The 13,631-nt window shown below is 51.8% G+C and overlaps 1 protein-coding gene across 1 annotated transcript; it reads right to left on the reverse strand.

Annotated features, from left to right (window-relative positions):
* Positions 1 to 6: 6 nt before the first annotated feature.
* Positions 7 to 13,075, reverse strand: NATD1 (N-acetyltransferase domain containing 1). The gene is made up of 5 exons (XM_019542146.1): positions 13,053 to 13,075; positions 10,034 to 10,062; positions 9,682 to 9,780; positions 7,002 to 7,120; positions 7 to 210 (listed from the first exon to the last, which is right to left on the reverse strand). The coding sequence occupies exons 1-5, from the start codon at positions 13,073 to 13,075 to the stop codon at positions 94 to 96; spliced, it is 387 nt and encodes a 128-aa protein (XP_019397691.1). The 3' UTR covers positions 7 to 93.
* Positions 13,076 to 13,631: the final 556 nt, after the last annotated feature.

Here is a 13,631-nt window from a genome sequence, read left to right on the forward strand (position 1 = left end):
TTCCTGAGACCGCGCAGAAGCAAAGGCCGCGTTGGAGAGTCAGGGACGGGGCCTGCTGGTGTGAGAGCAGTCTGGGCTCAGCAGCGTCCTGCATTAAGGCTGTAAGTGTTCCAGATACTGCGGCAGGGGGTTCTCCTTGACGTACTTCTGAATGTACCAGCACGTCAGATGAGCTTTCAGGTCCTCTTCCACCACGAAATCCAAGGCTGCCTACAATCATGAGAGAGGACAGATAGGTTACAAATGCTGCCAGCACATCCCACCCTTCACGGTTACTTGCAAGGTGATCGAGGCTTACGTGCACTTGGTTCTGGTGACAGTACAGAGCAATCCTAGCACCAGGAAAGTGACCTCAGGACCCAGCTTTACAGCTCAGCAGCTATGAGCAGAGACCAAGTGAAACCATGTCCTAGAGGGACCTGACCCCAATGGTTAGCATCAGCAGGAGCCCTAAGCACCAGGTATTAAGCCATACAGGGGCAAGGGGCAGGGCCAGCAGCAAAGCTGGTAGGAGGAAGCCAAAGCTCAGCCTTCAAACCCCTTGTGGTAAATGTGAAGCAGGGAGACTACTCCTTGCAAGGGGGCAGGATGGGGTGGGGGAAATAAGAGAGTTGTAATGAAGCCTGGGTGCAAGGAAAGGGCAAGCCCCTCTGCAGAGCCTGCTGCAGGAACCAGAGGGCATCAGGCTACGAGACAGTCCCTGTGCCTCTAAAGAGGCAGCAGCATCCCTTCTGGCCACAGCTCTTCCACAGTCTCATGCGCACAAAGGAAGACGTGAGCTGTCCTCATCTCCCCTGTGTGTGTGTGGAGGGAGAGGGGCAGGCAGGAGGATTACAGCTGGAGGGAGAAACGCAGCAGTGCACAAACAGCCCAAAGCCAGTGCCCTGCTACTATGGTGCAGGAAGAAAATGAGCAGAGACCTAGGCATGGCAGTGGGGGGCTGGCAGTGCTTGCCTCTGCTCCTGTATGCAGCAGAGGGGGTTTCTCTTGTACCCTCTCTTTTGAAAGGCAACGTTTTCAAGTGCTTTAAACATCTGCCAGCTCACTCCCAGCTCATGAAGCAATTAAACAGCCAAACATCAGGGCAGTGGAGCAGGGGACATGGATTTGCAGCCCCTGGACATGTCTAGGCTGGGAGGAAATGCTTGGCTGATGCTGCATCTCGGCCCTCCCTGCCATCCCCCTGCCAGCACAACCAAGGTTCTCCAGGGCCCAGCAAAGGCCCCAGGAGCACGGAGCCCACCGTCTCCTCTGGGAGCCCGGATGGACCATTCAGAGCTGTTCCCAAGGTAACCCCTGCATGGTGCCCATTTTCCCCCATTCCCTGTCTGGCTCCCCTGGCCTGCCTGGCGCTCCATCAGTGCCCAGGGTCCGCAGAAAAGAGACAAGGCACAGGAGTGCCAGAGGGAGTGAAAGAGGCGCCCGCAGCTGCCCCCCTAATCCTCTCTGGTTAGGAGCACGTTCACGTGAGGCAAACAGAAGATTTGAGGCTGCTCCTTCCCTGCCTTGGTTTGGGGCCTCAACGTAGAGTGGATGCAACTGGACATTTCCACGTGGGGCAGAAACATCAGAGACTTCGAACCCAGATGGAGAAAGGACCTTTCCCTGATGGAGGGTGCAGAGCCTTCCCCCAACCCTCCACCTCGTCAGCCCTATCTCCCACCAGCTCACAAAGGGCCTGATTCTGCTCTTGTCCTGCTCTAATGTCATTAACTTCAGTGAAGCAAGTCTCAACGAAGCAATATCAACACTGAGCCCTTTGCCTGGAGAAAGGCCCGTCTTCTGCACAGCATTACGTGGGTGTTGGGAAGCTCATGCAGAGACAGCCCCACAGGAGGATGACACAGAGTTCGCCCTGCTTCACAGCCAGGGGCACAGAGAAAGCACAGGGCTTTGCCCTTGCTCAAGGACACTTGCTCGTTCAGGCCAACACCAGCCACAGGGTTCGATCTGCATGCTCACTCGCACGTTCTGTTCAGATGATAAAGGGGAAGAGGCAGAGTTGGGATTAATGGCTGGATGGGCCAGGACTTGCCCAGCAACATTTCCAGACCAAAAATAAGAACCTCCAACTACAGATCTTTCTGCACATGCCGCTGCACATCCAGCCCACGACAGCAGCAGGAGGAGAGTGCTGCTGCCTGGTCGCTCGATGGTCGGTCACTCATCACCGAGACCAGCTGCTGTGACAACGTGTGCCCGACACGGAGCATATGGTATGAACCGTCTCCTGCCTAATGAAGCAAGAGCAAGCTCCTCACTTCCAGTACGTGGCTGGGATTGTAGAGAGACCCCTGCCTCCCAAGCAAGCCAGACCCTCCACTGGAAGAGCAAAGGCACAACTTCCTCAGGGGCAGATCTCTAGTAGAGAAGAAATGATGTAGGAGAGGCTCACATGGGAACGTATCTGAAGCAGCCGGGTAATTACTTACCCCCGCTCCAGTATGCCCTCACAACACACCCCAGAGAGCCCCTCGGGCTAATGCAAGCAGCAGCCCTGATGAGATGCTGCCTGGGTGCAATGCAGCAGAAGGAGGGCTGCTGTGAGACGGCTTGAGAACAGTGGAAGGGAAGGAACTGGGGTGGGGGCAGGAGGAATCATATCAGAGAGAGTTTCAGTCCCTGAGAGAGCCCGGTTGCTCCCAAGTCTGGAAACCAGACAATTTGGAACAGGTGAATGAGTTCCTGCAGGAGACCTGGTCGAGACCTCCACTTGCAAGCAGAGCGGCTTGGAAGACCCACTGGGAAGACAAACGCTTCTGTAAACCACTGCCCTGGCCTGAGGCTCCAAGACCCTATGCTCTAGCTCCAGGGATGCCTTCAGCTGCTGGGAACTAAAGAGCTAAATGCTATTTAAAGACACTCCACTTTCTGCCCACGCAGCTCAGCAGAGATATCCCATCATAGGGGGTGGTCTGTGCTTTACGGGGATAAGCAGGGCTTCCTTGTGAAGGACACCTGGTCTCTTCCTTGGCTATGAGCAAGATGGTCCCCAGAAATGACTCTAGCAAGGTCAGGAAGCTCTAGGAGATGGGCAGCCTAGGGCTTTGATGGAGAAGCAATAGGCAAACCCCTGTTGGTGACTACAGACTGACCGGCCATTGCTCAGGCACGAAGCAGGGGGCACAGCTGCTCCTACTGTGCAGAAGAGACCGCAGGGCAAGGTAGGGGGCAGGGGGAGAAGGGGGGGAAGAATGAGCATGGTCTGTGGGGAGGGGACAGCATACACACAGTAGGAAATAGGAAGATGCCCTGCAAGCAGGCTTCTCCCATCATGCACCCAGGCTGGAGGCATGGCAGGAGTGGATGGCGCAGGGAGCCAGCAATGGAAGGGCACGCGATCCAGAACAGCAAATGGAGAGACATGCATACAAAACAAGAGCTGCTGCTGGTGACCGCCTGGATTTGTAGCAGGACTAGCTGCCTCCCCCCAGGCTCACAGCGCAGCTGGGCTAAGGAAGGGCTGCCAGGCAGGAGATCTCAGAGGTCCCAGGGCCCAATTCCAGTGTGAGCTGGAACGGTTGCAGCCCACCTTTGTCACAGGGTGCATGGACTCCAACAGCTGCACTCCTGCCAAAGGTCTGCTTTCACCAGTACCTTCGGATTACAAATGCTTCAAGGCAGGACTCGCTGTTATCCACAGCCCAGCTCCTGAGCAGTACCCTAGAGAGTCCAGGCATTGTGCAAGCATGCCTAAAGCAGCGGCCCCTATTATATGGAGGAGCAACTTAATCCTGCCCTGCGCTGCGGGCTGACAGATCTGACAAGGCAAGAAAAGCCAGGAACAGAATTTCTAGGGATTACTGTGCTGCCTGGGACACTGCAGCACTGGCACGCTGCCTGCAAGGAAGGTGAGTCAAGGCTTGGATGCGGTGCTGGAGAAGCAGGGCCAGTGGTGTTCCTTGAGCAGTAGATGGTGCTGGTGGGACTGCTAAAAGCACCACTTATGCCTAACGTCTCAAAGCCACAATCAATCCTGCAACAGGTGACCTGCAAACTGACCGCATAAAATATGAACCAACATAGCAGGCAGGGGAGAAGCAGAGACTGTTGGGCTGGGAAGGTGGCAATGACAGGATGCAAGAAGGCAGACATGTGTGCACATATCTGAATCTCACCTGGAGAGGGGAACTGGCAGGTGCCATGGAGAACACCTGCAGGCAGACAGACTCGGGTACAGAGACAGAATAAGAAATGAAGGTCAAGGGTGGAGCACCAATGAAGTGTATAAATAGGAGTTCAGCAGAAGATGCCCAGCAGGTTGCTTGAAGCCTTTGAAGAGAAGACCCACTCACAAACACAAATCTGTAAGGGCTTGAGGAGGGAGGAGTTCTAAAGAGAAGAAAGCCTGCTCCAGTAAAGGTGAAGCCTGGCTTGGAGACGAGGAGCGGGTAATCCCAGAAAAGTCGAGGACCAGTATGTTCAAGGCCTGGGGGTGGAGGCATCTCTGAGGTCACCACTGTAAGATGCAACTGCCCCATTTCCATCTATGAGCTGGCTTAGCAAATGCAGGCAGACAGCCTGGAGGCAGGGGAGGAACCAGCAAAGTGTCCAGAGACCACATGCAAATAAATTGGTCTCTACTTGGGCATCGGCCAACAAGGAAGCCAGAGATGCCAACTGGGACGAAGACCGGAGGAACCCAGGGCACAGAGGTGGCGGGAGCTGGGAGGAGGTTGTGGCAGCTCAGGAAGGATGGGGTGGGGAGGGAAGGAGCAGAGGGCAATATGCTACAGCTCCATTTGACTGGCAGGGGAGGAGTCCCCTGAACTAAGCTTTTCCTTTAGCAAAGAGCAGGACTTTAGACTCCGTGAAATGCTGGGGAAAGAAGAAGTCCCCCCACACCTCAAGCTTCCCTGCTGGGCCCAGAGAGTGCCAGGTCCCCCTGGCACTATCACCCCAGATCTTGCCCCCCTCTGCAATCGAGCAGCAGAGACACCGATGGTGCCGGAGACATCAAGGATAGATACGTGGGCTAGGATGCTGCAGAAAGACCCCAGGCAGGCAGAGTGAAACAAGCTCTCTGGTACATCACTGCATGGGACGGCAGAAGCGCAGCACCCCTAACGCAGCACAGACTCCAGCCCTGCTTGGAAACCCATGCCTTCCCCCTGCCCCACCAGAAAAGCGTTTAATTAAGAATCACTCATGTGCTCAACTGGGGATTTCCTAGGCCCTCTCTCTCCCAAGGGAATCTTCCCAGCTGCAAGCTCTTTGCAACAACAGCCATCCAATTTGTTAGATTGCTTCCTGGATACCACAAAGGAGGAGAAGCACTGAACTGCACTGAACACGCAAACTCTGGGGCAGGGAATGGAGATTAACCAGGAAGTGGTAGGAACAGATTTGGCTGGTGTGGCTGTACTCCCACAGCAGAGTCACCTCTGTAAGAAGGGCTCATTTCACTGCCCCACTGACTTCCTGCAAAAGAAGGTGCATGCCACCCAGGGAAGGCTACCAGGAGCAGAAGGCTTTGGATCTCCTCTATTATACAGAGCCACTCCTTGGTAGAGGACAAGAAACAAGGATATTTGGGAGATGGCAGAGCAGGAAGGAAAGAAGGGAAAAAGGAGGATGAAAACAAGTTTGGCGATGAGCAACATACTTCTACCCTGCCCCAGCCTGTCTTAATGCTGCCAGCAGCACACTGGACAGAAAAAGTCTGGAGGGGTCTGAGCTGAGAGATGGAAAATAAAGTCAAGGGAAGTGAGTCTCTCACTGGAGAGGACCTGAGCCAGGGCACAATCACGCCATAGCACACAGCTCCAATCTCCATATTGGAGGATGGAGACCAAGAGTCCTCCAGAGAGGACAGAGCAGTGTATTCATCCAGGCATGAGAGAGTCAGTAAACAATGAGGCAGAGTCAGCCTGACACGGGAAGAGGAACAGGGACTTTCCCTATGGAGAACAGGTGAAGGATGGGGCAGCGCAGAGGACTGGCTTGAGGAGGAAGGATGCAGACAAGCGCTGGTCCGGTGGCAGAGTGCCACTGGAGGATGGGAGACACGAAATAGCAGATGGCCGTAAGTTAGTCACTGCACCAAACGTGCAGGCAGCTGGACATGGTCACTGGGAAAGGGCAGTGGGAGGAATGCGGCTACTTCTCAGGATTTATTAGAGCAGGCTGTAATTGGCCATATGGTCCCCCTGGCTCCGAATGCTCCCGTGCCTCGATGCCTTCTCCTGATCCTGCCGGATGAAACATCCCTGCTGGCTTCGCGGCCTCCATTTGGCAGCTGTTTCTGGGGACCGTGTATGCCACCCACCCACAGGCGCAACAGCTACTCTCTTTTCCTGCTCCTGTTGTGTGGCCCTGCTTGTTCTCACACGGTTCACCCACCTGTGCTGGAAGGGGCGCTGGGAGAGGGCTTCGCGCGCAAGACTTCTTGTGGGGGGGAGCAGGGGCACAGCAACACTTGCTGTTACTTTCCGGGCGGTGTGTAGCTCAGGAACGTCAGGTCTTGCAACATGCTTTGGAAGGAGACCCCTTGGCATCACATGTCCAAGATGAGTGGGTTTTTGTGAGGAAGGATGTCCAGATTGGGGGGAGAGGGGAACAAAACAAAACACATTTTCCCCCACCTTTTCCCTCAAAACTAGCTTTGTTGCAGTCTGTGGGTCAATCTGGGTCATTTTTGTCACTTCTAAGCCATCTGCAGAAGCCTCCCTCCTGCCCTCAGCTAGACCTTAGCTGGTGTTTAGAGAGGCCAACTCATACGCGGGGTAGGCCACGGGGTTAGGCTGGGGGGAGACATGTTCCTATCTCCGCCACTGACCTGCTCCCTGGTCTTTGGAAACTCACTTCACCTTTCCGTGCTCCTATTTCTTCCCCACCCTCTGTCCACCTAGTCTCACCCGAGCTCTCTGAAGCAGGGACTGCGCGCACACACCAGGGGAGTGCAGCAGAGCCCCACTCCAGTCAGTTCCTCTTACCACTACTGTACAGAAGTGTTAGTCTGCGGGTTAAGGAAGCATCTCCAGACATTGGCCGAGCTGTACCTTGGCCAGGTGTTTGGCTATTCCTCTTCCTCGGTAAGCATCAGGGACTTCCGTGTGTTGCAAGTCCACTATCCTCTTCCCCACGTACTCATAGAGCAGCACTGCCTTGTCGTGGCAACCTGTGGAACGCAAGGCAAGAGTGAAGTGCTTGAATCGCTCCGGAGAGCCTCCTGCCGAGGGGGACCCAACACGGGAGACGTGCACATCCCAAGCCCTGGCAGGCTGGCTCACCTCTGCTGCAGTCGCTTGCAAAACTGCTGGATCAGCTGCAAAGGGGGCCCACTGCACCTTGGCACTGGCACATTGGCTCTCAACAGGCATGAGCAATATATGGACAGAAACTCTCCTGTGATAGATGGAGGCTGGCCCGCGGGAAGCTAGAGAGCTTAAACAGCTCTTTGAGAGAGGATCTGGTAACATTTTGGCATGGCAGATGAAGTGCTAGTTCTGACTGTCAGGTTTTAACCCCGAGACCTGCCAGAGAAGACAGATTCTCCTGTGAACGCACCCGGGGAAGCAAATTACATGAACGCACAGGACGTTACGTGTGCATAACACATAACAGCTGTTGATGTCTCATGGTAATTTAAACACAAGGGGAATTTAATATGTGTAAAGTAGATATGTGCTAATAATGGATTTTTGGTTTGCCTGATGTACTAGGAAGTCAACATTTGCATCCCAAACTGAAATTTTGGCCATTGCCAAGGTATTTCTAAAGTTTAGCAAACACACAGCCTTAAGTACATTTTACAATAAGACACTCAGAGATGATAAGCTGAAATGTTTCCTTTTAAGAGATGTGTTGAAGAATTTTGATTTTATTGCGTTTCATTTTGTTGGACTGAAACAATACAGCAACTTGGACATGCGCCTGCCAGCTGGTTTTGACAACCCATATCTGCATTTTTTTGGCAAAAAAAGTTCTCTCTCTCTCTAACTTACAGTGCTAAAGTCCTCAGATCCTGAAGCTGGATCAGCATTAGAAGAACTCGAGAGGATTTTCATTTCCACAAGGTTATCCATTCCTCAGGGAGTTCCTCGTACCGTCATTTGACTGACAAGGAATCTCCAGGGTCAAGTGCTCTGCAATTACAGGCACCGCATCACAAACCCGTTATATAAAGCTGGTCAAGCTCATCTTAAAAAACCTAATTAGACTTTTTCCTTTAAACCCAAATGCTCCTATTGGAAGGCTCCTCCAAGACCTCCCCAGTCCCACAGTTAGAAACTATTTCCAATTTACATTTCTTGGCATTTTCTTTCCATTTACTCTTTGGCCAACATGGTCCTTCAGCTTAAATAATTCTTCTCCTCCACTGGCATTCACACTCATGGAGGACGTGCTAGGCTGAATAAGCCAAGGTATTTCAGTCTCCGCTGGTAGAGAGGCTCTCCATCCCCTTGATCAGTCTAGTGGCCCTTCTCTGCACTGGATCCAGTTAGGAAGTCACCATCCTTGAATGCAAGGGACCAGAAGTGTACACAACATCCCAGGCAAGGGCCTGCCTGTGCCTTGTGCCCTTCTCTCATGGAAATACCTCATCGGATACATCCTGGGATCCCATTTGCCTTTTTCCCCAACCACATCACGTCGGTGACTCAGTCGATTGACTAATACTCCAAGACCTTTCTGCACCTCTGCCTTTCCAGCTGATGAGCTCCCAGCTTACAGCAGAAATTATTGTTGTTGTTTGTCCTCGAATGCCTGAACTTGCATGTCACCCGATTGCATTTCATTCCTTTTCTATTACTCCCGTCCTCAACATCCTCCATCCACTCCTGGAAAACAGTCTGATCCCCTCTGTACTGAGGCTGCCTCCCAACTTAGGGCTGTCAGCAAGTTACCTTCTCTGTCAAAAACACAGTGAAAAATAAAGGTCAGTCCCGAGACTGATCCTTGAGCAACTCTACTAATACCTACCTGAAGCCAACAGGATTCTTTCCAACTCAATCTGTTTCCTCTTTACTCATTCCACAGTTTTGTACTAATCCCATCTTAACCAACAGCTTCTCCACGTGGTGCAATATCCTATGCCTTACTGGACAAGATCTCTTATTTCCTTTAAGAGGACAGATATCAGGTTAGTCTGGCGCCATCGAAGACCGATAAACATTGTGCTTTGTCCCATTTTTCAGTGACCTCTAGTACATTTTCTCTTGCCTTCAAAAATGTGTTCTAAAGCCTTGCATGCTATTAAGGAGTTGCCAGGATCACTTCTGACCCTTTCTTAAATATAGGTATTAAGATTGCTATACTCCAGTCATTTTATATTACCTCTGACTTGCAAACAAGCAGTTATTAAAAACGACCACCTCACATGGTCCTTTCGGAGTTCTGGGACGAGCGTATCCCAATCCTTAGAATTAAAAACTCTTTGGATTTTTGCTCCCATTTCAAAACATCCATAGTCCCCATTCCCTCTAGTCATCCTGCTTTTTCCTAGACACGCAATCTCATCATCCTTCTCCAAAATGGAAGGAAAGTATTCCTTTAGTTCCCGTGTCACTGGCCTGGCATCAGAAATTCAGTACAACCAACGACCAACCCCAACGAAGAGCATCTCGCATCAAAGCTGCCCTGGTCAAAGCAACTTGCTGGACTACAGAATTAGGCTCCAATTCTACTCAATCGCTCCAACTGTAGGAAAGAAAAGGTAGCAGGTGATATTTTACTCGCCTGTCAAAAACACACAGAAGCTCAAGTGAACAGTTTTGGACAGCCAAGTTAGACCCTTGCATGTGCGGTCAGCAGGTAAAAAAGCAGCTCCTTTATTTTCTCAATAATAGCTCTTACAGCCAAGCAACAGCATTTTTGATGGTGCTCATGGACTGTACAGCTGCACGCCACAGGTTCTGGGACCCACAAGGAGAGCTGACAGATTTGAAGATATTAAAACCTTGCTGGGTTTGCTTGGCTGTAAACCAGTAGTGGCCCAGATGTAGCTCCACATCTATTTGTGAAAGTGTGCGCCTTACCTCTAGCTTTGCATGTTGTCACACAAGTGAACATCCAAGCCAGGAACACGCACCCGAGCTACTGTCAACTATCACATGGCATCTGCAAGTTTAGAAAAGTTTCAGCCATCCAGTTAGGGAACAGCAATACCACTGCAATATTGTGGTACAGACACCAGAGTATACCACCACAGATATCACAGTCTCTCAGCAACCCCTGCTTCAGGCATTCACGGCATGCAAAAAACAGATAGGGAGAAAATTGTTGGCAGTTTGATGAATCTTGACGGATAAAGAACCTGTTTGCAGAAGTCAGGACAGGGAAATGGACTGAAAAGTGAGTACATGAACAAGAGTGTCAGGGTTAGGGTTAAGGGCCACTCACCCTGTTCATCATGGAGAAGTGAACATTGATGCAAAGTGGGTAGAAGATAAAGCAGAAAACTGACATTTTACACCCATTTCATACGGGCAGAAAATGGCAATATGTGAAGAAACGAGCCTGTTCTTCATCACGAGTAATTCGACCAGTTCTATACAAATATCCCGTGTTGGGAAACTCTCGCTCAAAGGGTGGATTTGGAACTGCTCCGCAACAGCCGAGGAATCCTGTATGTTGGGCCAATTACAGGGACATTGGCCACCCGACAATGCTGCTTTAGTTGAATAAAACACCCTTGGGAAAAGGAAAAGAAAGAATGGCTGAGGATAAGTCACTTCTCCACAAACACTAGAGGGGTGTTAAAAGACAAACGGCAGGTTGAAGAAAATGAATCATAGTGGGGGTTCAAAAAGGTGGGGAGCAGCCAATTGCATGAGCCCAGCTGAGACAAAAGGACCCTCCTGGGGTTTCTGGAGGAGGTTGGATATTTAGGCGATTAGGGGATGATAAGCTTTTATCTACGATAAGCCTGTAGTCTAATCTTTGCTCCTCTTGCAGAAAACAGGACAGTACTTTAAGAAGGCTCTCAGATGACTGAATAACCCTGGTCACAGGCTGCCACAGGAAAGAAGAGCACAAGTCCAAATCCAAATCAGACCTGCTGAGCAGGCATGGTTGATACCTAGGATGATGCTTCAGCCTAAGACTTGGTCTAGGAGGGAGAACCACACAGCTCCAGCACAGGGAAGAAGGAAAGGCCCGAGGTGCAATGTCTCAGGGGGTTTGCTTAGAGACCTAGAAGGCCTGGACCCATGACACAATCCCTTGCTCCCGTGTGTGCTACTACAGCCAACCCAAACCTAGAGAAATCTGCCTTCCAAGAGACCCACAGCCCCAATAACAGGGATTAAAAGCAGGTTCCTCCTACCCTCATGTAGTTTCCATAGACCGCAGGAAGTGAAGCAGTCAGCAGACACTTTCTTTTATAGCAGTCCAGCAACAGCACCTGCTATAATGAAGGCTGTAAAACAGTTCATTGTAACCACTGCTTTCACATGCTCCTAGCTTCCCACCATGCTCCCTTTCTGGCTTGAAACTTTCCAGGGTCTCCATTTAAAGTTTTCCAAAAATTCAGGCAGATACCCTTCATCCCTGCATTGCAACAGAAAGAAAGACTTACTTTTCTCTTACTTTGCACGCGCACACAGTCCTGGAGCCAAAGATGGCTCAGTTGGAAGGCAGATTTGCTAAGGACAGAGACTTTACTGAGTATTTTTGCATTTCTGTAGCACCAGGGGACCCCAGGCCATTATGCTCTGTGCAATACATGTGCAGACCACAGTCCTACTCTTGTTTGCAACCCGAATAGCCAGGACAAAAAGCATTCTTCCCATTCTGGAAATGAGAAATCAAAGCCTGAATTCAGCCAGTCATGCTGACGCAGCAAGCCGTAGGAATGTACATGTAATGTCAAGCTCCTGAGAACAAAGTTGGAAAGGACCTTTGGGTTCATCTTGTCCCACTCTCAGCACAGACACCGGGCTTGCTACTCCTAAGCCATTCCACAGAGAGGATTATCCAGCCTCTGCATGCAAGCCTCCGATGAAGGAGAGGCCACACTTTCCCTGGGCAGCTCCTTCCGCTGTCCTGCTGTTCTGACCATTAGGAAGCTTTGTCCGTGATTGGATCAAGACCTGCTTTGCCTAAACACAGGCTTAAGCGTGCAGAGAAATCAGACTATAAGTCACAGGCCAAAAGAACTGATGGACTCTCTGGCAGAGCCAGGAACCAAACTCCCATTCCCAAGTCTCCAGTCTACCTTCTTACACACAAGCCCAGCTTTTCTCTTCCTCTCCTCCTTTTGCACTGTTGCTTAAACATCTGATGCACTGAAAATGTATGCCCCAGGTGTACCGAGTAGAAAAACACAGCTGTCCACTGGACCACACTTAAAACACAGGCGTATTCTACATCCGTACGTACAACTAGCTTAGCATGCACAGACCCCGATCCTCCGGCTGACTTGGTCGGCGCCCTGCCCAAGAGTCCAAGCATCTCCTTCTCTGCTCGTGATGCACGGTCTGATGCCACTCATGCTGGTCACAGCAGGGTAGGGCTGGCATCCTAGAAACAGGAGGGGGAATCTCTGGTGTATGGAGCTCAGATGGCAGCGAGGCGCTGTCCCCAGGCCAAGGGCAATGGCAGAATGACAAGCCACCCCAGTGCTCTACGGAAAGAATCACAGGTTTCGTTTTGTAATGAAAGGTTATTTACCAAGCCCTGCCACCTCCCACGGCGGCAGAGAAAAGCAGCATTCATGAGATATTAGCTCAAGCCACTGGACTCTGGACACGACGGCGTTCAGCCTGGCTGAATCACTGAGCAGCTGCATAGGCTTCTCATCAGCGAGCCCATGTGTCGGCAAGATGGAGGAGCATGCCTGCCTGCTCCAGGGACAATCTAACTCTGCATAGTTTCATAGCTGGCAGGGTTGGAAGGGACCCAAGCAGATCAAGTCTGACCCCCTGCCACGGTGGGCCTCCTCTGCAAAGCTGCCTTGGGGAAAGGGTGGTCCATCACAGGAGCCGACGCGAGCGTGCAACACAGGTTCATACTGCAGGGCAAGTGGAGATGGAGGGTGAAGGTGAGAATTACAACCAGAGTGTATGCATCTTGCCTCTACTCGCTCCAGGGAGGGTAGAGATTACTACCTCTTGGAGGCAGCAATCTTCATGTTCACGTGGACTTTGGCAAGAGAAGGGTCCAGATTCGAGGACAGAGGTGCCCAGCAGAGCCACGGGGAAGATGGAGCCAGTGGGCAGATGCCCTGGGTGTCACTGGTGTGCAACAGCATCTCGTGCGATGGGGACACAGCATGCAGCTGCTGGGGAGAGACACCAGCAGCTTCTTCTCCATCTTGTGCACGTGTCGATGGGGAGAGGAGCTCACCCTGCGGAGCAACCCATCAGCTCAGGGGGGAGGAAGAGGACAGGCCAGTTACCAGAGGAAATCCTGGCGATGTCCCGTGGCAAGCACGAAGCTGCCTGGGGTGGGAAGAACAGGATGCTGGGACCGAGAAGATGGAGACTTCAGGGTTTGCCATGTAAAACAAAGCGGGGGAGGCAGACACTGAAGAGCATTAGACATCCCCAACTGCTGCTTCCCCCCCACGCTCCCCGCCCTGCAAGCCCTTGCACCCTGCCGACCTCCATCAGCCTCGGGGGCCAGAGCATTTCCCAAGCGAGCCAAGGAGCTAGCCTCGAGCTTCCCAGCCCTTTCGCCAGATGGTT

The sequence above is a fragment of the Crocodylus porosus genome, unplaced genomic scaffold, assembly GCF_001723895.1.
Source record: "Crocodylus porosus isolate Cpor-Errol unplaced genomic scaffold, CroPor_comp1, whole genome shotgun sequence".
Lineage (NCBI taxonomy): Eukaryota > Metazoa > Chordata > Crocodylia > Crocodylidae > Crocodylus > Crocodylus porosus.